Below are 23,839 nucleotides of genomic sequence, written 5' to 3'. Positions count from 1 at the left end.
GTCACTGTTGAAAATGTTCCGTTACCTCTAGTGCTGTTAACAGAAAGTCGTACAGTCCTCCTTGATTGGTGGGGTCCATCAAGTCTCTGATCAGATGGATTTCAGCTCCCAGGTGCTGTATTCTAGGGAAAAAACCAACCAACCAAACAAACAAGTCACAACCAGAACAATTCTCTGGTCACCGGTGTTTGTGGGTGTATGTCTGAAATCAGATTATGGAGAGAGGGAGGCACGGATCTGGAAGTCCATTGCTGATTCCTTGTGCATCACCTTGATCTTCTGCAGGCTGAGTCCTTGAGGTATCTGGCATGACTGGATCTCAGCAAAGATGCTCAATCATAAGAAAATTTCAACTCCTCCATTTTTCACAGTCTCTCTTATTCCCCTCCTCTCTCATCTACGGTCAAGGAAGCTGCCTAGCAAACAAGCCTGTATCATCCAACATGACTGCAGAAAAAAACCCAAAAGCTTCTGGATTTCATGGCCCCAAGTTTAAACATGTCACTCCTTTTTGGAGACCAATCCCAATCATAACCAGGAAGTCAGTCAAGGATTTTGACCTAAATTTGCCAGGAAAAAAAAAGTACAGTTTCATTCTACTGGATGTAAGCAGGTTCCTGCAGTTCCAGTGAAAGCAGCACAGACAGAGCCTCTTTGGCAGAAAGGTGTTACATTTACAGTCATTCCTACAGAGGAAAAGTCTAATTACTAGATGGGCAGTGTTCAAGACCTTCCTAGTCTCCGAACTGAATCACAGTGCTTCATTGAGAATGGAAAATAGAAGATGTATGATATATAGATGATGCCTTGAAGGCATCAACAAGTGGCCTTCAAAGGCTTCATGTTCCTATTTTCTACGGTAATCTGAGATGCAGGTAAGACTGCATTTCCCATGACAACCCTGAACTATCCTCTTGGGTAAGAGATGGACACTCGGGAAGTCCCTAGCCACTTTATATCATGGCCAACACCATCACGCCACAGCTGGCAGACAGCAGCACACAGAAACCCAAATATAGCTCAGGAAAAAGCATGTTAAAACACAAACCCCAGTTTTTCACTTAAACTATTTGGCCTGGAAACATGGCTGTCCTTTCTCTGATTGTGATATCACACAACAACGTGACTGGGAAATGAAAAGCTTCCACTTACTTTGCTCGGGATACAACATACATCAGTAGGGGCAACAGGTCATCCATGGGGAGCTTGTAGTCCTTCTCCACCAGCCGGGACACTGTGCTCTCTATCTCCTCATACGTCTTCTGGAGGATCACCAGCTTTTCCCGGGGATCCACTGTGGTGCTGTCAGTATGAAAACAGCCATGTCAAAGATGCTTCTACTACACAGCTAAAGAGATAAAGCAGCAGAACTAAAAAAAAAAAAAAAAAAAAAAATCAGAGCAGACCGTCATGCTACAAAAAAAGTCCATCAATCATCTCAAATGGCTGCACCAAAAAGGAGTCAACGAGGTTGTGCCAGGAGGCATTACCAGGGTGTAACATCATCCAGACGGACCTTGAGTCTTCCCAAGTCCTGAGTATGACCTGCTCACCCTAGTGTCAGTCTTTCATTTTAGACAGGACTAACCTGAGTCACAGTCCCTCAAATAAAAGCTAAAGAGCGTGGGACGAATCACTTTGGGCAGTTCTATCAAGGCACTAATACAGTTGTCGCATCTATAAGGTTGATTTTTCTGCCCGTAACGTCCTGCAAAGGTACACGTAGCCTGCGCTGCCTTTCCCAGAAGAGAAGAGAAGTCACGTTGGCTTTCATAGGGAAGCTCTCACCAGGACTAGTGTACTTAGGGACCTGAGAGCTCCTGGCTGGTGGATCCCGCAACACTTCCCTGCTCCCGTTTAACTTCCTTCCCACTCATTACTGTAGCACCATCCTGTAGGCTGGACTTCAAGCCAATAAATCAAGCTGAGCTTCCTAAATTGAGCTCTGCTTTGCTACATTAACATATTGGGATGCCACACAGGATGGCTAACCCTCATGTAGCTCCATGTGTCCAGAGCAATGGGCTCTATCATGACCAGGTAGTCACAGCCAGGCCCAATTTGCTATGCACACTAACGTGAGTGAACTCCATCTCATCAAAGTCAGATTTGGTGTAGGAATATCTCCACAAAATTAAGGGGAGATATTAGCCAGGGGAGGGTTGCATTTAAACACGATCGATACTGTCTTGATATTTTTTGGGGGGAAAAAACCCAAAATCTGTAGACGTTACTTTTTCTTTTAAACAGAAATAATATTACAAACAACTTTTCTTTAAATAATCTTGCAGGCTGACCCAGAAATGCTTTTGTAAACAGGTGTAAATTTATGGCATTTCCCAGAAAAAAGAAAATCCCTGGTTGTCAGACAGAGGTTATAGACAGTGACTTACATCAGCTTCTGCAAACACTCTATGGCGGACAGGAAACACTTGTCTTTGATAAGGGACCGCCTCTGAAAGGGAGACAAAGAATTGTGCCTCTGTAAGAGCATCTCTCCGAGAGCCACCACATGGGTCCTCAGCGCCGGACCCAAAATAAGCATGTTTGTTGCCCATAAAGGAGGGCAAAATAAAGCTGTTATAGACAGTGCCACTCTGAACACACTTAGATGTCTACGGTGCCACTCTGAACACAGATGTCTTTGAAACGCCACCAAGCAGAGCGTTACAAAGCAATCCTATGCAGAGCTCGTATTCCCATCCATGGAAATTCATATCCAGTAACTACAGATCATAACTAATCAACATGTCATGTATCTCTGATTTCTGAGTGCGGTCTGCCCTGTCATTACTTAGGTGAAGCTCCATCATTAGCCACCAACATGCAGCCCCAATGGCATCTCACCAACACACCAAAGCTGGCTCTTAGCGTTATTTCTTACCTGGTTGGTTGTCAGGGTGAGATCTTTCAGAGGCCAGAGGTGTCTGAAAGGACATTACAGAGAGAAGATTTAGAAGGCAGATGTCCGTGTCTTAACTCTACCCTAAGTCAGTTTTGACTGTTTTTTAATCCTCGTTCAAGGTGAGGCTAAAGTCTTGTAGGTGCATGAGGCTGAGTTTGCGCCTTTCGTTACACTGCTACAGGAATAATTAATAGCTTAGACTCATTAACCTGAGGGTAGGGTTCATTTTACTCACAGATGCTCCTGTAATAATCAATGGAGGGTTTTGGCACTTTCAGATTCAATTCCTGTCGCTGAGTCTAGACTGAATCAAATTGCCAAATTGAGACTCTGCGTCTCCTGCTACCCTGCTTAAGTCCTGGAGCTGCAGATGATGCTGTGTTAGAAAAGCTCACATGCCTCTTGAGTCTGAGTCATTGGTCCTCACATATCACTTCCAAAAATGGACCTAGCTGCAGGAATGGATGAAGGAAACATCTGGCTCCACAGCCTTTCCCCCATCTTGAGATTGTGTGCCTACATTGTTACAGCAGATACCACTGGATGGGCTATAGCCCTTTCTGAGACACATTTATAAACTCTGTCTGATTGGTCTTGAGTTGGAGCAAACCATTTGTTTGGTGAGCTAGAAAAGAAGATTTTTGCTACATAAAAATGAAAAATTAGTATAGATAATAGCAATGAGTCACCACTGTCAACGTTGGCCTTCCAGACAGTATTGCAGGCGCTCCATGACACGACTTCCTCTGGCAGCCTAGGAAAAACTTCAGTGCTACAGCCAATGATGGACTCAGGAACAGGTTGTATGTCCTTTCCTCCTGTGCCATCAGAGCTTTCCCTGGCTGCTACTTTCCCAGCTAGTATCGTGGGGTCGCATCCTGGGATGAAAAAAAATGTCACTTACTTCTGCACATCCAGAAACTCTAGCAGCTTGATGTCAGGAAATAGACTTAGGTCCATGATCCCTTGGCAGTAGAGGTCATCTTCTCTTTCATGATAGAGCATGTAGAGCATGAAAAGCTCGGGATAGAAGCAGGGCAAGATCAGCGGCAGGACAACACTGTACGCCTTCTGGTCACTATGGCAGAGAAAAGCAAAGCAAAGTCCTACAGTGAGACCTATAACCTCAGTATTACCATTGGCTTCATTCGGTCCACGTGGGGATGGCTGCAGGTTACAGCAAAGACAAATCCAGACCAAATGAGGACAGCTGAACCAAGATGCTTCTTCCCACCCCCAAAAACCCTAAACCTGGGTCTCCCACAATTATTCCTACCTTCTTATTCTAGGAACATCACGTCTTCTACCTCCTCTGCCACATTTCCCATACTGTAGTCCCTATTTCCAGGCCTGCCTTTCTCTCAGTGCTGGTATGGAAGTCACCATCTGCACAATGAACAAGTTCCTGCGACTAATGCAAAGCACATGGTAGTGCTTGGACTGCGATCTTGTACACAACCATGCTACTGCACAGTAGCTGGTGTGGGTAATCTTCACAGAATCACAGAATCGTATAGGTTGGAAAAGACCTTTAAGATCATCAAGTCCAACCATAAACCTAACACTGCCAAGCCCACCACTACACCATGTCCCTAAGCACCTCATCCAAACGGCTTTTAAATACCTCCAGGGATGGCGACTCCACCACTGCCCTGGGCAGCCTGTTCCAATGCTCAATAACCCTTTCAGTGAAGTGAAATTTCCTAATCTCCAGCCTAAACCTCCCCTGGCGCAACTTGAGGCCATTTCCTCTCGTCCTATCGCTTGTTACCTGGGAGAAGAGACCGACCCCCACCTCGCTACCACCTCCTTTCAGGCAGTTGTAGAGAGCGATGAGGTCTCCCCTCAGCAAATCAGATGTGTACTCAGGTACACACCTTGGAAGGCTGTGTACCACACCACCTCCAACTCACCACTCCATTCTGCTACAGGACACCATTAGAAGAAGCTGCTCTCATGCTTCACGCAGAACTACTGAAACCTTTGCACTCAGAGAGAAGTGTGGGCACTAAACCTGACTCAAATGGACAAATAAAATCAGTTCGGCACTTAATGTATTTTAGAAGACAACCCATATGTCCAAGCAGCTGAAAATTAAACAACCAGTGGTGACACGTACCTTGTATCTCCATCCACACACTCTGCGGGCAGTTGGTCTTTCTGTTCCAGTGCCAGATGGAGCAAACCCCTACAAGAGGAGCAGAACCAAGGTTCAGTTCCCTCCCTTCTTTTTTTAAGGGTAGTTTATTATTCACAAATGAGGAGCTCAGCTGTCCCAGCAACAAGTGGGGTATTAGTAAAGCTCTCTGTAATCCTTGCAGTGTTGTTTTGTTATTCAAGTTTCATATTTGAGGGCTTTCTCCATTACCAGCAGAAGCCACCAGTTCCTGAATAAGTGTATCAAAAATCTCCATAGCTTCTGAAGAGTAGGGTGGTCACTCTGGAGATCCTACCTGTGGTCTGCATTGAGCACCATCTCCTTGTATTCCCACTCAAGAGACATGAGGTTTCAGGACCATACCAACCAATTCTCTAATCCATCTATGAACATTAGAGGATGTTCATACTCTGAAAAAGTAGTTTGGGTTTGTCTAGATATTTCCAAGACAAAACTTCATAATCTTAAAACGGGGATTAGGGAGAGGTTGCCTTTTTTTGGTGTAGAAGTATCAGCCTAGGAAACTGAGCCAGGGGCGCAGCAGAGCAAGGTGGGTCTCCCTCCCTACGCTGCATCTGAAAGGTCGTGAGACATGAAGCAAGCTTTCCAAGGTATGCGCTGAGCTCAGAAGCACCTTCACATGAACCAGTGCTCAGGTCGTCAGCCCTGTTGTACTGTTCATGAACACAGCTCAGATGAACTGAATCACATCTGGCTTGTACCCATCAGCTGTGCTGCTGTTCTCAGGCTGCTCCAGGACAGACAACCCCTCATCACAGAGCTGGCAGCCTTCCCCAAGCACACAAGGCTACACTGATAACAACAGAGCTTTTATCCAACCTCTTATTTTTAAGGCAATACCACCCTGAGTGCAGCCAGAGGCAGAGTTCCCCACCTCTGCCTACCGTGGCATTTCTTGTATCTTCTCCTAAAAGATATTTAAACAGCAACAGGACCCCAATCATGCCTTTGATCCAGTCCTTAATTACCCATGGGCACAACCACACAACCAACCAACCTCATTTTAGAATCACTACCCACATCAGCCTCAACGACACGCTTACGCTGCATGTTCTTAACCCCTGTTGAGTTGAGGCATGTTAAGCTTACGCTATTTTTCATTCGAACATAGATATCGAACACCACTGTTGTATGCTCTGATATACTTTGCTGTGCTCGTTACTTAGTGAGGTCTCTTGCTCATATTTGTGCTCATCTAAATGAAGTCTTATTATGGGCAACATTGAGCTGCCATAACTCACTAAAATTTAGTCACATTAAAGCCCCTGGGTCATGTACTGAGCAATGGGCATAATAAAGGTTTTCTAGGTCCATATGACCTCAGTTATTGCAAATAACTCTTTATCTAGCACCATTCTGAAGCAACTGTCCCAAGAAATATGCTGTGAAATTAAGCAGTCATATCACCTGAAAAAAATGATCCCAATGGTCTACTCCACAAGCCCTCTATGCTCATACCCATTGGAAGGACTCAGCGTGCTTGACTTACTGGTAAAACTCCCATATTTTCTTTGCATAGTACTTGACTTCCTCTTGTGCCATAGTCAGCAAGTGTCTGTTGGCCCCAATCCCAGAATATGTTGCCTGAAAAGCTATCATCAAGGCCTTCAGCAGCTTTCCCAGTGGGTGCAGGGAAGACTTCAATGCCTGCATGATAGAGGAAAACTAAATTTTACAAGTCAGCCCTTGCCATTAGTAGAGGATAACACTGAAAGGCCACCCAACCTTCGCTCATCAGCAAAGGAGAGCAAGCCTGGAGGTAATCAACTATAATTTTGGTCTGTTTTTGCTGCCACGAGCCCATTCTCCTCCCATTATCAGGCAGAAATATGCTTAGTAGAACTTGCTTTCTGATGAGATTTGCTGTGATGTTCAAGAGAGATCAAAGGGTGCTTCAGGGAAAGGCTGGCTGAGTGAAAAAGAACCACCGAGAGTGCATGGACGTTTATTAACCATTTCCAGCTGCTGATTATTCCCTGATACAGTTTGAGAACCAAGAGTGAAGCTTTATCATCACTTCCCAGCCTGTATAGCTGCACACTAAATGAGTGTCCAAAAAGCATGCAGAATAACCCTCTTCTTCACAAATATAGGTGTTCAAACATAATTTAGAGAAGACTTGTTGAAGTCACTGGCAATGTTATATGTGCTAACAGACAGCAACAGAAAGCTGCTACAACCTGTGTCCATGACTGGTGAAGACACGTGGATCATTATGGTTTTAAACTTTACCTTCTCTAAATAACTCTGTAGTGACTCTGGCCCCTGGTGCTGGACAAGCTCTTCAAGGATATCTTCTGTCTTCCAGGATATATCCTCAGTCCCCCTGAAAAAATGAGAGGTGGGGAAGGAAAACCACACACCGAAGCACTGGGATAAATCCCAAGTGGTATTGCAGGTGGATACCAAGGGGGCAATAAGACTATTAGAATCAAATGGATTTTTCTCTACCCTTTTCAATGGAATTGCCCCACTGGCTCACAACACCTGCAAATATCTAAATTCATCGCCTTCAGCTCCCCTTACAACCAGCCTGGATTGCATCCTGCACGTGCTCGTCTTATCTATTTTAGATATTTTCTTAAGGGGAGATGAGTTTGCTCTGCATCAGCTGATGATGCCAGCTAGGTCTCCCTCAAATACAAGAGGAGCCAGCGATGACTGGGTCATGTGCAGATGCTTACATTTAATCAAATTAATCCTGTCCAAGTTTTCCCTTATAAGAATCAGTCTCAACAACACAACCTTAAATTCAGGCTTAAAATTCATCCTCCCGTCTCATGAGCAGGAACAACTGGATAATGCTTGGGTTCATAACTTTAACACGTGGAAGACCCTAATGTAAACCACTATCCTCTCTACACAGATGGTCTCCTCTGTTGGACTGAGGGCATGTGATAGTCATACCTTTGGCAGAAGAGGTACTCCTGAGATTTCCTCAGCTCCTTGCTCGTTTGTATGTGGAACCCCATGAAAGACTCCTCCGTTTCTTCTTTGCAGCCAGAATGGATGAACTCCAGGAACTGGTCATAGATTCCCTTCCATCTCTTCTCTACTGGGAACTCCTCGAGGCCCAGCTGACTGCACAACATAACACGGTGTTAGGCTTTTCTGCATCCCGCCTCAATTATTTCAGACTTCACCTTCAAATACGGAAGGTTCTCCAGAATCAGATTTTAACACAAGAACTATGGGAGCAGAGAAAGATGGCAGTGCCTAACTGGTAATTCAATGAAAAGCAACTCAAGTCTATTGTCCTGGCTAGGTCGAGGTACTTTGGGTGAAGAAAAATTCCTGGTACATGGAATATCAATAATCTGAGTCTTTGCTGGTGAATCAACCACAGGCTTTCAGCTCCACTTATGGATGTTTCTAAATATAGACTATTTATTTCAACTGAAAGCCTGCAGAAGACACTGATAGCAAGAAGACAGTTGAGCAACCACCACCAGTAGTTATTGCTATCTGAAAAGCACAGGAAACAGGAGCTGTTTCTGCAACATAGGTACTCTGATGGACTGGAAATGTTTTGAGGAGGAAAGAAGAGGAAATGGAACTGGGTTTTGCGAGAGGAATTCCTCTCAGGGGACAGGCAGCTGTCTTTCCCACTGGGACTCCCTCAGTTGGGTTACACTGGCTGAACCCAACTCCAGCCCGGCAGCCAGAGCATGCCTTTGCAGGGTTCAGCCCTGAGGATAAGAGTCTCTACCAAAGGATGTGGCCTGATAGCTTCAGCTCAGTTACTCCTGCCCTGCATTCACACCGTTGCCCGCCAAAGCAGCATCAGTGCTCTGTGAAGCTTTGGTCCTGGCTCCACAGCCTTCCTCCACATATAGCACGACCCAATTCAGGCTCTTCAGAGCTTCATGCGCTGTGCTTAATTTCTTGATTTTTGGTAGCTTTCCTACCTCTACAATATCAGCTGGTAATATTCATGTAGTAGCACAGAGGGACAGGAAAGGAGCAAGTGATGCATTTTAGCAGCCCAGCTTTGCCTGTATAGCTTCAGACCTGCAGAAATGCACGTGTGCGCACACACGCGTGCACAAATCACTCCAAAGCTCTCTCCAGTCTGAGGATGGGAGTATCTCTGGGTGGACGGTGGCAGGATGGGAGTAAAACATCTGTTTTCTGCATCCTATGTGGCATTAAGATTAAATGACAAACTGTGCTCTCCTTTCCTCCTTCTCTCCTTGCATATAAACCAGTTTTTAGATCAACTCTTTCAGCAAGGACTGCCTTGATCCCTGTAGGGATTGATCCAGTACTCCTCTAGGTAGAGTTAAAATACAAGCCAAGACCCCAGAAGTCAGCTCTTGTTGCTCACGCTTTGGTTATCCTGTCATCCAGCTGCTCGTTCGACGTGTTCAGGATGCCGTGCGTCTGAAGGCCTTGGCCTGATTTGTTGGTAAAGGTTCCCTCCAAAATGAAGCCATTGGCAAATGACAGCTTTCCCTGCAAAGGAGAAATAAAGGGTTATTCTGCCAAGATCTCATTAGAGAGAGGAAACAAGCTGGACCGAGATCTCAAATTCTCTTTTCAACAGAGCCAGCTCCTGAAACAGCAACTAAGAACAACTTCCAGTACAGAGGTGCACATTTGCAGCATCCAAAGCAATAGTGTCATTAAGGTGGCAGTCACTGGAGACAACACATCCTTGCTATTGAATGACACACATAGGATTCTGGAGGGGAAAGACCGCCACAGTCGCAGAGTAAAACATTTGCATTATGCTTTACAAATACCCAGTATCTTCTTTGAGTTATAACATTTTCTGGCTTAAATTTGACAATAGTTATTTCTAACCTAGAGTGAACACACGAAACTTCAATTTCTCCTCTGTTTTTCCTCTGCCTGTTAAAACCACAAGCAAGTTTGGCCTCACAGGTAGGGGGAATCATATGATATTCACCATAAATGCTTTCAAAATATTTGCTGCTACCAAGACAAACCTTAAATTCTCCGAGGCAAATACAGAAGACATGCAGTAGCTTGACTCAAACTTAGGGGTTTTAATTAAATCAAATCCAAAGCCAAACAATATCGTAACTAGTCTGGCTTTGAATACGAGCCTGGAATCCTCATTGCTAATAGCAGGAGGCACTCCATCTGTAGATAAAGAACAGATTTTTCTAGACTAATCACTCAAACTAAAGATTAATTTTGGAGGAAGCGGTATCTAATCACTATAATCAGTCTCTGCAAAATCCACCCCGAGTCTTCTGGCTGAAGAAGATGATGACAAACTCTTCCTCCCATGACAAGTCAGTAAATGACAGGGTTCATTTACAATCGTTATCAAGTGTCTATTTTGACATCCACTCAGTCTGATATAACCACACACTTCCTGTCAGACTCATCCCAGATTTCTGTAACAAGCCTGAGGACTAGTTTTCCCTGCAACAGGGCACTTTATGAACACTTTGAGCAGGTATTTCTGTTAAAGATCAACCACAAAATGTTGAACGTGTCAGCGCAGTGTCCGGATTGCAAAATTAAGCTTCCAAGATCCCTCAGCTATGTTAACGTCTCGGTTACGTTAGCGTAGTGCTGGTACTGCAAATCTGTTTGGTCCATACATCATTTCCTGTGTGCTCAACCACTACAAAGGCTAAAACATTTGTTCTAAGAACACAAAGCATCCCAACTGCAGCTGCGAAGCACAGCCAAAAATTTCCCACAAACAACAAAAAACCCAAAACCCTCAATGTAAGCAAAAAAGTAAAAACCAAAACAATGCACAAAGCCCCCAGCTACTTGAAGTCTCTCAGCTGCAGCCTTTCTTCTGTGAATGAGATTGATAATAGAAAAAAAACACAAAAAAACCCCAACAAAACCCAGGAACACGTTATTTTCTAGCAGACTGGGGGAAGTGGAGCAGGAGGGCATGAACTTTGAAGTTGAAACCATCAGCCCTTCTGCAAAGCAAGCAACTGTATAGAAAGGCTGAGATGAAGAAGCGCTCACCTTTCCAACAAACGTTAGATCTTCTGTGAAGTTCCCTTCATAGACAGAGTCATCTTCCAAGAGCAGAATCCCAGAACCCTTCATTTGAAAGCAGAAGTAGTGAATTCGTGACATTAACTTCTTACTTACCCAAGTTCATCTAGAAACAGCCACTGGCTTGGAATATTTATGGGCTGCCGATTCTGAGAACCTTTTTGAAAGCCCAACATAGCATTGCAATGCTCAAGAGAAAAGCAAGGAGGTGCTCTAGACATAACCCCATTAGGCATCACTGCACAGAGGAGAAGTACTGGGTAGTCAGGAGGTTTTAAACAACAATACTATTACATTCATTTCCCTAGAAGAAGGAAGAAAAGGCAGGCTCCTGTTCTAAGAACAGGAATTCACCAGGAATTGCCATACGGGTCAAACTCGTGGTCCTCCCAATCCTATGACCTTTAGGTGATTGTAGCCAATTGTGTCATTCTTTGTAGGATGATTAAGAGAAAAGAGGAAGGCAGCTTCTGTGTAGAATTAGCTTTGTCCCCTGCTGTGCAGTCAACGGGGCTTTAATGAGCTGTTCCTAAGCATTTGTAATCTGGCTCCTTCCATTACCTCCCAGCTCCCACGGCTGCTTACAGTAGCACACGTTGCATAGAATCATAAAATCATTTAGGTTGGAAAAGACCTTTAAGAAGGAGCACCAAGATGCAGAACAGGCACAGGATAATTTATAACAATGGGGGAAAATTCTTCTTGTTGGGGCTTAGCCCATGGTTTGGGCCTGAAGGTTTGTATGTACCCATACCAGCCAGTAAATGTGGTCACTTTTAGAGCTGTAACACATTTTCCGCTGGAATGGTTTTCTTGATGGAAAGCGCCCTTTCTGGCAAAAATAAAAGGTTTCCAAGGGAAGCTTCTTGGCCATACCAATTTTCCACTAGGAAAACTGAAGTGACTGCTCCCCACCCGGAAGCCTTGTGAAGTTAAAGGAGCCTTTGGCAGCTGGCAGACCAAAAGACAGCTTTATTTTGGTTCCCCACAGATGGAGTTTTTATGGAAAGCCCTTCCGACAAAGTTTCCATGCTAAACATTTTGTCCTAATTTGGTGAGTGGGGAAGGGGTTGTTTGTTTTTTTAAGTGAATATTTTTCATGAGAAGAAATGCTTTTATTTCCAGGCCAGTTCTAGTGATGCCAATCCCTTTTGCTTTCCCCACCAACATCTAAACTTTCAATGAACTAGACAGCCAACTTGTCATAGGTAAGCTCATATTGGAAAGGTAAAGACTTAATGATCTCTAAGATAGATGTAGCGTCATATATAACTGCACAGCACTTCACACGTGAGTTCTGGTCTATAATTGTGACCTGATAGTCAGTCAAACAGCCAGACCTATAATGCGTCTTAGCATGAGCAAGGAGAAGTGACATTCTCACATCTAGTTCCTACCTGCACCTCAGGAAAAGTGATAAGAAACAAGACTTCATCTAGGCCTTGTTCTTCAAAAACATTATTGTGGTAAAATATCAATGCTTAAGTTTTCTTGCTTTTTATTTTCCCTCAAAAATTAATTATGAAGTGAAATCTTAATCTTGCCCTTGATGGGGAATTCCATGTCCCGCCGACCTAGAGAGTCCACTGAAAATGGGTACTCACCACCATTTTATCAGCATGAAATGTTCTTTGATAGCAGACACCCGACTGGGTTACTACAATGCCTTCTCCATGTTTGTGATCATCGAGCCATGTCCCTATGTATCTTTCCCCTCTGGAATACAACGGAAAACAAATTATGTTTTTTCCCTGTTTCATTAGATCTTAGTCAATTTGATGTATCACTTACTGAGGCTAGTTTTACCTGATATAATGCGCTACCCAGCGCAAGTACCAGATGTACTGCACAAACTCAATTCATATAATGCTTTCCCAGGCGTTCAAGCCTTACAGCAGAGGTTGAACACATCCCCCCTTCATCCCCAAGTCCCCCCCATCAAAACATGAAGCTTTACCCCTGCCAACTGAGGGACAAAACTGTCAGGCACCTAAAGCCAGCTCTGATCTATACCACCTTTACCTATCTTTGTCTTCCCAGACTCCATATCCATTCTTCTTGTCATTTTCCCACTGTCCTGTGTATTTAAACGGATGCTCGGCTGAGAGGTTCTCCAGTATCCCAAACCCTTGACGCATGTTGTCTTTAAAGTAACCTTTGTAGACCATATCATTCCCATACCTGCAGGGAGAGAGTCAGACAGAATTTAAGACTGTGACTATTTGATAGCTACTATTGGAGTAGGAAGCCAGGAGAGTGAGTAGATTAGGCTCATCTGCCTGCTAAATATTCCGAATGTTTGACTGATGGATCTAGAGCCTGGAGTTGTTCACTATTAGGAATATGCATCACCCAAGCTAGTCACTCCACGGTTAGCTTTCAACGCTATCCAAGAACACGACACTTGGGCTTGCAATTGTCCTGGGAGAGGCCACTCAGTCCTTGACCTCTCACCAGCCAGGTCACAGTGACCACTGGTTAATCCACAGTGGGAGCAGATCAGATCAAGCAGGAAGCCGGATCTGCCTTCACCTTTCTACACTCACCAACCACCCCTTTTCTCTTGGGCTTATCCCCCTGAGAAGAGTTCCCCTTAGCTCTGTCCATGCTGGCCAGCAGATCTCCACTGCTACAACAGAGAAGGAACTTACGCTAAGCAGAGCTATCATCTGTAATTATCAATATGTTCTCACATTTGACACCAGAGACGCTAGCGCAGCACTGCTCAGTTGGCTCCAAGTTCCCTAGAGATTTCTGCATGTCCTGTGCTCTGAGTTTGATTCATAAATAAGGAGCACAACAAGCAGGTTGTAGGCAGGAAGATGGCCTATCCCATAGTAAGCAGCTGGCAAGCTGGGCTGTGTGCTTTCCTCTGCCACAGTTGGCTCAGTGAAAGCAGGGGTAAGTACACGCAGCAACAACGGGCAGTCCGGTCTTCACGTTGGCCAACCCATTTGGCTACAAGCCACGCGTGACCTAAGCAAAGACGAGGATGCTGTTGCGCTCACTGCTACATAAACAAAGCAAGCTGGCCCTGTCTACTTAACCCCGTAGGCTGCAAATGAAACAGGTTTATAGCCACCACCTGCTGAACAGGCCTCCGCTGCCATTTCTGGCCTTCTAAATGGAAAGTGGATGGTGGGTAAGGCAGGGACACCACCATGTGCCCACAATACAGTGCTTTACAGACGGGGCTCCATCCAAATTCCCAGCAGCGCTTTGAGACACAGGTGTGCAAATGACTGTTTCCAGAAGCATTTTGATGAGTAAAAAAGAAAACCTCAGACTCCATTTCTTAAGTTAAGCTCTGGGTTTAAGCTCAGAATTTGAGTGAGGAAAAAAAAAGCCAACTGAGCGAACTAGCCCCCTTCAGCAGTTCAGAATAATAGTTACGACTCCCAGACCAACAATCCCATCCATCATTAAGGACCTACTCTATACAAGATTTAGTCCAGATGGCATGGCCAGGGGAGACAGAGAGCTGTGTGCTCCATCGAGCCTGTCCAGGGCTGATGGCACACCATGCTCTCTCTGCTCTACAACCACAAGCATGAATGCAAAATTATATCCTCACCTATAGGGCACAGAGAATGCTATGTCAGGTAGTTACAATGGTCATAGCTTGCAGAGAAGCTCTTACTATTCTAATGCTCAGGAGACTCAGGGCTTGCGAAGAAGCCATACTGCCCACCTCCAAAGCAAAAGGTTCTGGTGCCTGAATTACCCTGGGTTTACATGTGACTAAGCCTTTCACAGTGAGGTGGGAACATTAAATACATGGAGTCCCCTTTTTCCCCAGAGTTCCTCTTTGGGTTTTACTTACTCACAGATTCCATAGCCTCTCATCTTGCCCTCGTACCAGTGGCACTTATAGCAGTCATATCGGTCTTCAGATTGGCGTGGGACGAGGCATATTCCAAACCTACAGGGTGCATATGGCAGAGGTCAGCATGGGAAAAGGCAACTGTGTTGTACTGGATGAAGCTGAAAAACTAAGGACCTTCCAGATTCCTAAACTGATTTACATGGTTGGGATCACCTCTACCTCTGACACTACTTCTAAGTGTTGGCAGACTTGATGCAAGGAAGAGCTCCTCTCCTTGTGAGCTGCAGTCACAGTTTCTCATTGCTTTTTCTACACAGCTACTTTCAGTGTTGTTGGTTTTTTCCCTTCTCTACCCCTTCCCCAGTTTAGGGGCTGAGTTAGACTACCAAAGCAATTGCTTTGGTACAAACAAAAAGTTTTCTTAATCCCAACAAAACGTATTTCAGACATTTCTTACCTTTAAAAATCTAACCTATTCTGGAACTCACGTAGAAATGAGAAATCTAGGAGCCTTACTTTCAAAAAGTTTTAGAACAATAATGTTTGAATTTTGTAGTATGGCTTCTTTCCTCTGAAAACTCCTCATTTAAGAGAGGTTTTTAAATATATCTAAAAATAACTTTCCCAAGGTACTCCACATGAATAAATTCACCTAGATTTAGAGATCAGGGGTCAGATTCATCCAGCTGAATGGAGATATTTACATCTGAACAGGTCATCTGCACACACTCCAGGTTACAACCTACTGAAGCTTGAGCCAGCTGTCTAAAAAAGGTCAAATGAATTGGGCCGTAACTGTGAATAGAGTCCCCCTAACAAGACGCCAGTGTCCCTGTACCTCTGGGAGGTACCATTTCTTAGCTTATTTTGAAAGCAAGAAAAGGCCTGGTTTTTAAGGCTTACCCATGCTCCAAGCCGTCTTTGAAATCTCCAACGTGGTTGCGTCCATCGTGCCACTTCAGTGTCCCCCTGCAATTTGAAGCAAGCATTACACAAGGGAGATCACCAGCAACATTCGCAGCTGCAACAGAAGGTATCAAGGCACAACTAGAAATGGCTAACATCAAAACATCTCCTCAGGGAACAGAGACACAGACTCCAGGCACCTCTGGGACCTTGGCTTGCACTGTAAGGTTTCAATACCATAATGTTTTCATGCCCTGGAATGAGTGGGAAGAATGCTCTTTCAAGGTCCCTAATCTCAAAAGCATTTTGTAGAGTTGCTGGGTCATCCATTTAGGACCTTGCACATGATCCTTTTGTAATTGCAGTGCAGCATGTAATTAAGCCAGCTGAAGTTCCAGCATGGCACATCCCTATAGACAACATAATGACACCATGGTCCAGAACTTCGTTGTGCCAGGCACTATGAAAACAAGAGACAAGCACTGGCCTAAAGGGATCATATCTTTCCCTATGTTTTGTGTGGGAGTTGTAGAAATGATTACACAAGTTAACAATGCAACAGTGAGGCTGGAACACTCAATGTGATGGTCAAAGTGTTGCGCAGCCATGCCCAACTGTGAACGCATTTCCCTTCCTCCCCATCTCCCACTCCACCCACACCGACTCACTGTTTTGACTCTTGCATCATCCCAGACTCAGCCAGCTCCCTATACGTTCCCCAACCAAAGACAATAGAAGATGGTGCAGTACCAAAACCATGACGCATTTGTTTGACTTTCACCGAGGTTGTTGCTTTAAACACCTACATGAGACAGGCTCTTTTTCTGGTATTTACAGGAAAGTGGTCAGATTAATTTTAAGTGGATTTAAAATACATATCCTTTTGCTTTGCTAGTATGAATGCAAGGAAAGGAAAGCAAACCACAGAGAATGCCTGCTCCAGCCATGGAGATGGTTTAAGCTACTTCTCAGTGGCAGTATCTCCTTCCACCACACCAGGCTATCAGGAGTACTGGGACAGAACAGTGAAGAATGCAGATATTTTTGCTGAAGAGTCCTGATTCACACTGCTGCAGCTTTCTGCTCATGTGCTTTGCCATGCCAGCATCTCGCTCAGGGGTAGACAAACCTTCAAGGCCAGCTTTGCTGCTCTGTAACCTGGTATTAGTAGGAATTCCCATAGAAAAGCAATTTCAGAAGTGGGAAGGACAGCTTAGTAATTAAGCAATTAAAAGCCCAGGCATTAAAAGCACCTGAAGTCACTTATTTCTGCCACAAATTTCCTGGGATGCCTCAGTCAAGTCACTTAATCTGAAGCAGCAGAGGTATTTATTCATCTCATTTCTCCAATCCTAAAACAGGAGGAGACAAAGAGCAAGGGGAGGTGCTTGTCCCGCTGTGTCTGCACACAGTGGTTTTCAGATCTCTGTTAGGAGTGCAGGTGCTGGGGAAGGTGGGGAGGATGTAAAGGACTGCCTCAGGTATAGCTCTGCTCCAAACATCTATTTAATGCTATTATGAGGCAATGCACAATCTCTTCCACAGAAGATTCAGGATTAAGCTTTTGATTTTGGATATTCCGATTATTTTTAGGTTCTTTCAAACCAAGTCTCTACATCCTTTTTGCTTCAATAGCAACCATAAACTGTGTAAAACTCAGGAAGTATAAAACTTCCAAATCAGCCTGTTCTGGTGTCTGAGGAGGTTGGTCATATTTCATGTTTCTTCACAAAAACAAAGACTGTGCTCTATCCTGTGTCAAAGAGGTTTTGGTTGGGACCATTTAACCTTTCATTTACAGACCGTTCACTTTTGGCAGAGCTCACTCTTACGCTTCAGTTGCATTTAGTGAACAGTTCTCTTGTTCCCAATAAATGCATTTGAGCATCTTTTGTATTTATCAACTTAATATCTTTTTTTAATTTTAATTCTTTCGATAACAGTTTGGATATTAAAAGATATTTTGATAGCACAGGATAAAACTTTTCCATCACTCACAAGCAAAGGCTATTTGTTGTTTTTTTGTCATCATGACGGTAAGATTTTATGCCTCGGGCTGAGATCTTGAAAATAAACATTAGCTCAAGTCTAAGTCCTAATTACAGGCATAAGCCAATGCAGTGCCTTTAATGTGACTGTTACCACATTATTAGGGTCAGCCTCTACAATTTACTAGCAAGACATCTACAATACAATAGATGACGCGTCAGGACTCATGCTTTGACCAAGCCCTGAAAGCAAGCAAATGTGTCCCAATTGCCCCCTGAATCTGTCCTCAATACCAGATTTCCCTCTGGACACAAGTGAGGCAGGAACCAGAGAGGCTGGCACACCCTGGGAGATCACCAGTGCAGAGTCTGTGGTCCAGGCCCTCAGCATGTGATGGATCACCCCATGTCCACAGCGACTCTGTGGCATCTAGACCTCCACCTGTGCATCCACTGGATCCAGGCAGTGCTACACAAAGACAGCAGGGCCATCCTTGCATGTTCTTCCTTAGGAAAGAGGCAAAAAGGCTCCTTACTTGCCATGCGGCTTTCCCCAGTGCCACTCGCCCTCGTAGGATGCGTTCTTGAACTTGCCCTCCAGCCTGAAGACGTAGGTGAAGAAGCGGCAGGACGGGGGCTCGGTGCCTTCACCAGTCTTGCCCCACAATGGAAAATCTCGCTTCCCGTTCAGTGCCTGGCGGACAGCCTGGTTCAGCTTCCACTGCCAAACAGCCTGGGGGCAGAGGAAGAGGAGTGCTGGACTAACGAGTGAAGAAAGTAAAGCAGCTCCCAAGAAGAGATACTTCAGGAGAAGCAGCAAGAAACTGTTGGGTTCCCATCAATTCTGTGCCGTTCAGCTGGCTGGGCTGGTGAGATATGGCCCATCTACAGCATCAACAGGAGGAGTTACCTTGGGTCCTGCAAGTTAGATACTGCACCAATCCACACCACTTCCATGTCATTTAAGTCTGCCTCTCACCACCACTAATTGGCCTTGGCACAGGACCATGCTGATGGGACTGTACTGTCCCAAGCTCTGCAGCATACGCTACTGCCCAGGGCAGACTTCTTCCAGCACCTGGATATTTTTCATCTACCATCAACTGTCTAAGCCACCTCTGGCCATCTAATGAAGTATTGGCTCCACAGAGTTAAAAAAAAAAAAAAAAAAAAAAAAAAGCCACACTCCTTGTTACTCTGCTTTAATTAATTTTAAAAAATGGCAAAAATCGTAGAGGAGATGCCTCGGCTGCATTGTTTAAGCAGGTGCAGATCCCACTCGTCTGTATTCTGATCAGAAAGGTAAAATCCTGATCCTTAATGAGATTTCCACTTCCAATTAGTAGTCAAGGTTTTGCCCCCATTACAGAGCTGCCATCCGCTCTATGCCATTCCCCTCTTTCAAGGCTCGGTACATGGTATTTCAGGTGGAACAGAAACGCCCTGCCCGCTGCTAACCTTCATCTGCGGGTCTTTGGCAGAGAGAAGGAATGTTTCTTCTGGGGTTATAATGCGGAGTCCACACCTGTGAAGCAAAAGACATTACAGAGACTACGACAAACACATTTCTTAGTGAAACAGCAGTTCCTGCTCTTCCCACTCCTCTTCAGAAGATAATGGTGCTTGCAGTCAGTTTTTCCTTCTGAAGAAATACTCAAGTAGTCAACTCATCTTTGTTCTCTAGGTCTGCAGCCAAAACCATTTTATTATTCTTTGATTTCAAAATGTCAGCAAACGCAAGCAATGCAAGTCCAGGCTGCTGTGATCCCATCGAAGAGGTGTTGCAATCACCCGTAGCCCAGAACCAATCCCACCGGGTGGAAAGGAGATGAGACAAAGTTTTAAATTGTTGTCTCAGTTTCACGATCAAGTTGAACACTTTTTTTTTCCCCCCTCCGAGTGGAAATTCTTCACTTACGGTCCCGGAGGTGATTTCTCCCTGAAGTTTTCATCTACCCACACAAGCTTCAGATCAAAACTCTGAAAGCTGTTTCCCTGGAACAAAAGGGACAAGATGTTCCTGTTATTGATGTAAACATCACACTTTGCCCCCGCTCTGTCAACCCATTGAACAGCAGAACAAGACTGGTAGCACTGTAAATTCCCTCTTTTGTGGTCCACACATCTATCCCACACTACGATGACAGGCCTCGGAGACTGAAGAAATGTAGAAGGAAGAAAGTTCTTTAGTTTAACATTTATAAGTGGCGTTCCATAATGCCATAGCTACAACTAACAGTAACAGACCTTCTTCGATGGCACTTATCTCTACAAGAGTTTCTTCCTTATCACATGACAACACTCCCAAACCATCCCTGGCATCCAGTATGCCCTAGTTTTGCTTATGATCTATCTAGGATTTGGACTCCAGATGGCACAGCCAATAGTGGCCCACAACTACAACATTGAAGGAGTCACTATTTTGCTCAATAGCACACCAAACAGAAGAAACTAAAATTGTTGAAATATTAGGTAAAGACTTTACATTTAATATTACATCTCCCTTCCCTGTCTAAAGTCCAGGTTCCCGCACTGAGCTGCTGTCTGTCCTTACAGAGCTGCTGTCTGTCCTTACAGAGCTGCTGTCTGTAAGGACGTAGTTGACCAAGGTTAGGTACTAGCACTGTGGAGTTCACCATGAGTTAATCACTGATGCATCTACCAGATTTGGGGGAACAGGGAAGGGAGGGAGATTCAGATTCCCAGCACCAGAGCCCTCATCGGCAGTCCCCTGCTAGCAGCCCAAGTTAACCAGTTCAATCCCAGTCCAGTTATATCTCCACAAGCCTCAATAACAGTCATAGCAGCAGATGAGACATAGTGGGTGAGAACCGTTGACTGAACAGAGATGTCTACATTGTAGACATCTCTGTGTGAGCTGGTTTCCCTGTGCTCTCGTCCTAGTCAATGGAGTGGAGGACATGATTCAACTCATCCTAATTTTGGCATCGAAAATAGGTCAGATGAACCACACCCAGACAGTGCATGTTTCTCTCCCCTGACTATAAAGGGAGCCTGGGGGCACTTGCTCACACAGCGAGATCACTATGGTGCTAAGAAATCTACAATGTAAAGTTGGATGAGATAATCACCACCCTGTTTCCTCAGGCCTAGACCCTGCAAGCTGCGTAGGACTGCCCAGCATTATCACAAAGGCTCATGTTGGAAGAGCCCATAAGATCTATCAGCTCACAAGGCAGTCATGTGTTTGGACACCTGAGGGGCTGGCACATGACTAAAGAGCAAGCAGAGAGGTGCACATGAAGAGAGCCCTGCTAGATTACAGGAGCTGTCAGTCAGAGCAAGCGAAGCTGGACTTAGTTAACATGCTGCAGAACAGCTTTGAACACATATTACTCATCTAGCTATCCATGTCTGTAGACACTCCCTGTCTGCCCCACACCCAGGCCCTAAATACCTGAAATAGCCCCAAGAACACCTGCAACTTCTGCTCCCGTGCCACTATCGGAGTCAACCATGAAAGGTCATACTTAGTCCTATGCATGAGTGTTCACAGTATAAGATCTTTGACCCATCAGGCCCCCTTTGGATAAGCAAGGACATAAATAAAGAGATTCATATTCAGGAATGGGCTTGGGTTACTAGAAAGCTGCCTGTGGTGGTTGGATAGTACATATTTACTGGGGAAAAAGTTATGTGGATGCTCCTCTAGTCCTTCTTCATTAGGCTTTCTTTTATTCTCCAGTGAAAACCACAGGTGCATGGATCTGAGACAAGGTTTTGCCAACAGCCAAGCTCTGCTGCATTTTCAACATCAAAGGAACCTGAATTTTACTGTCATTGAACTGCGCTGCCCTTCCAATCCCTCGGAAAGATTGAGGACTCACCTGAATTAGCACAAGGACATCATCGAAGAGCAAGATCCTGTCTGATCGATTCGTGCTGGCAGAAATTGGAAGATTTTTGCTATCTTCCAGCAGCCTCCTTTCAGGTACACAGAGCATGTCCTGCAGAGGGAACCACAGAGGTCAAGATGGTGGATCAAAAGCATCAGGAAACATCAGGATTTGGGAGAGGACATACAACTCAAGCCAACAGTTCCTCCAGAGACTGTCTGACTTGTGGCACAAGCTGACAGTGACAGCAGAACTGGACACAGGGCTCAACTTCTAAAGCACCCAGTGTCCATATGGTTTCTCCAAGGCTTCCACAGTGTCCTGCTCTGTTGGCTTCCAAACCAGCCTCAAATGCTTGATCCATATTAAATTTCCTCCGTGTGTAAGCAGAAGCATAAGACCTCCGAAAGAGCTCCCCATCAAGCCACTTTCTACATCCATGACTCACTGTGAATTTGTAGCCCAAGGATTTCCATAAGGACTTGGTAAAACAAGCTTCATCCAGGACTTGGCTGATGAAAGACTTCAGCTTCACATATTCCTTGATGGCACTGGTAACCACGTCCTTTTCAGACCCCTGATAAAAGAAGGTGGGGCTTGAGCAATGCTTTAGGCATGGCTGTGCAGGACATCTACTCTCTGGGCTACAGCTGCAGAAAAGCCTCAGCAGTTCTGAATCCAAAGGACTAATGCGAGTTAACCGTCCAACCCCATTTCTGAGGAAAGCCTCCCAAACCTAGCGTTACCTCTGCCGCCAGCAGAAGTGTGCAACCTTAGGCCAGTTACCTGACCCTTTGCAGCTCGTCTATATGATGAGTAGCTTGTACTATGCTGGAGTGGCCCCTGTTTGTTGCTTCAAGACCTTCAGGTGGGCTGCACTCCACTGGTGCTGGTTACTACCACCCCAGCTATCCACTGAAAATCATTTACTTCCAGCCAACTTTGGATTCAATGACACCACCACAAAGCCCCACCAGCCCTGCATAAGATTTTAGCATAAGCCAGTCAAGTGTCATCACATAAAGCTTCCTACCTCTTTGAGAACCTCATTCAGCTTGGTAAGGAGCAGTATATGTTGCTCAATGTGATCCCGGATAGGTTTGTGAAGAACAGTGTATAAGGCCAGTGGCACGGAGGTCTCAGAGGTGAAGTCTGCGAGGAAGTGTTTCAGCACTGTCTTATGGTGCTTCCAGGCTTCACTGCAAGATGGTGAATTAAGACAAAAATTCATTAATTAGTTTTTCTGCAGATTGCCACTCTTCTGCCTTCCAAACTTGGTGTGCTACCTCACTCCCAGAGAGGGTATAGCAAGACGTGAAAGAGCAGGAGATTACATAGTGCAAATATATTTGCACGCCAAAGACACAGAAATAAGGCAATGAGGCAAACAGGAGCTCCATCCGTCCTGCCTCTGGCCCAGCAGCCTCTGCAAATAGGAACCACACCCACAGATACACAGAATATAGCATGGCTTTCATGGTGGTTTGCACACCAGGAGGGTGACTCAGGTAAAGTGGCTGTGAACCTGCTCCTATCTAGTGCTCACGTTTTAATTTGCTGTTTCTATAAGACTCCGACAACATCTGGGACAAGCAGTGGAAATGTCCTGCCAGATTCCCACATCATCTTTTCTCAGGTCCCGCCCCTTACCTGAACCCCCACATTCAGAATTTACAGGCTTCCTCTCCTACAAAAGGAGTTGTGCATGGCTAGAAAGAGATGGAGGGAGATCTGGAGAGGAAACCTTTCCACAGCTGCTGCCGTGGTCTCAGAAGATGGCAGGAGCAGCCAGTATGGCCGGTTCAGAGGAGAGGCAGCTGGACCGTGAAACGGAGATCGCTGCAAGGTGCAGTGCTCAGTGCTGCTCACGCCAGTTTAGTGTCTTAACCCACACATCATCATCGTGTTCCTATCAGCCCCTTCAATAAGCTTTTCTCAGCCCACTGACCTTTTGCTCTTTGTGGCGTGTTCGAAGCCGTTGACTACGACGTAGTTTGCAAAAGTGACGAAATATCTGTTGGCAAGAAAAAAACCAAACACACACAAGCACAAGCTGAGTTAGAGATCCACATTAGCTACAAGGTTTAAGCCACAGAGGGAAAAAAATCATTTGAAAATGTCATCTCGGGTCCACCTTTCCAAGGGAGGCAGAGAGAGACGTAGCTACTGTACTTCTCA

At 45.0% G+C, this 23,839-nt stretch overlaps 1 protein-coding gene across 4 annotated transcripts in view; it reads right to left on the bottom strand.

The window, feature by feature from the left end:
• ALS2CL (ALS2 C-terminal like) overlaps positions 1-23,839 on the bottom strand; it is a 56,767-nt gene that overhangs the window by 1,616 nt on the left and 31,312 nt on the right. For all 4 annotated transcript variants that reach the window (XM_075492201.1, XM_075492199.1, XM_075492200.1 and 1 more), the window contains exons 4-25: positions 23,610-23,675; positions 22,695-22,860; positions 22,110-22,238; positions 21,653-21,772; positions 19,723-19,799; positions 19,263-19,329; positions 18,341-18,537; positions 15,814-15,879; positions 14,908-15,006; positions 13,107-13,265; positions 12,689-12,800; positions 11,052-11,129; positions 9,412-9,539; positions 7,992-8,165; positions 7,317-7,410; positions 6,574-6,731; positions 5,025-5,093; positions 3,810-3,983; positions 2,885-2,927; positions 2,394-2,455; positions 1,153-1,302; positions 26-122 (exon numbers count right to left, since the gene is read on the bottom strand). In XM_075492201.1, the coding sequence (XP_075348316.1) occupies positions 26-122; positions 1,153-1,302; positions 2,394-2,455; positions 2,885-2,927; positions 3,810-3,983; positions 5,025-5,093; positions 6,574-6,731; positions 7,317-7,410; positions 7,992-8,165; positions 9,412-9,539; positions 11,052-11,129; positions 12,689-12,800; positions 13,107-13,265; positions 14,908-15,006; positions 15,814-15,879; positions 18,341-18,537; positions 19,263-19,329; positions 19,723-19,799; positions 21,653-21,772; positions 22,110-22,238; positions 22,695-22,860; positions 23,610-23,675 (2,485 nt within the window). The remainder of the gene's footprint in view (positions 1-25; positions 123-1,152; positions 1,303-2,393; positions 2,456-2,884; positions 2,928-3,809; positions 3,984-5,024; positions 5,094-6,573; positions 6,732-7,316; positions 7,411-7,991; positions 8,166-9,411; positions 9,540-11,051; positions 11,130-12,688; positions 12,801-13,106; positions 13,266-14,907; positions 15,007-15,813; positions 15,880-18,340; positions 18,538-19,262; positions 19,330-19,722; positions 19,800-21,652; positions 21,773-22,109; positions 22,239-22,694; positions 22,861-23,609; positions 23,676-23,839) is intronic.

The sequence above is a fragment of the Mycteria americana genome, chromosome 2, assembly GCF_035582795.1.
Source record: "Mycteria americana isolate JAX WOST 10 ecotype Jacksonville Zoo and Gardens chromosome 2, USCA_MyAme_1.0, whole genome shotgun sequence".
In the NCBI taxonomy this organism is placed as follows: Eukaryota; Metazoa; Chordata; class Aves; order Ciconiiformes; family Ciconiidae; genus Mycteria; species Mycteria americana.
The sequence above is the reverse complement of the archived record's forward strand: the minus strand, read 5'-3'. Positions and strand labels throughout refer to the sequence as shown.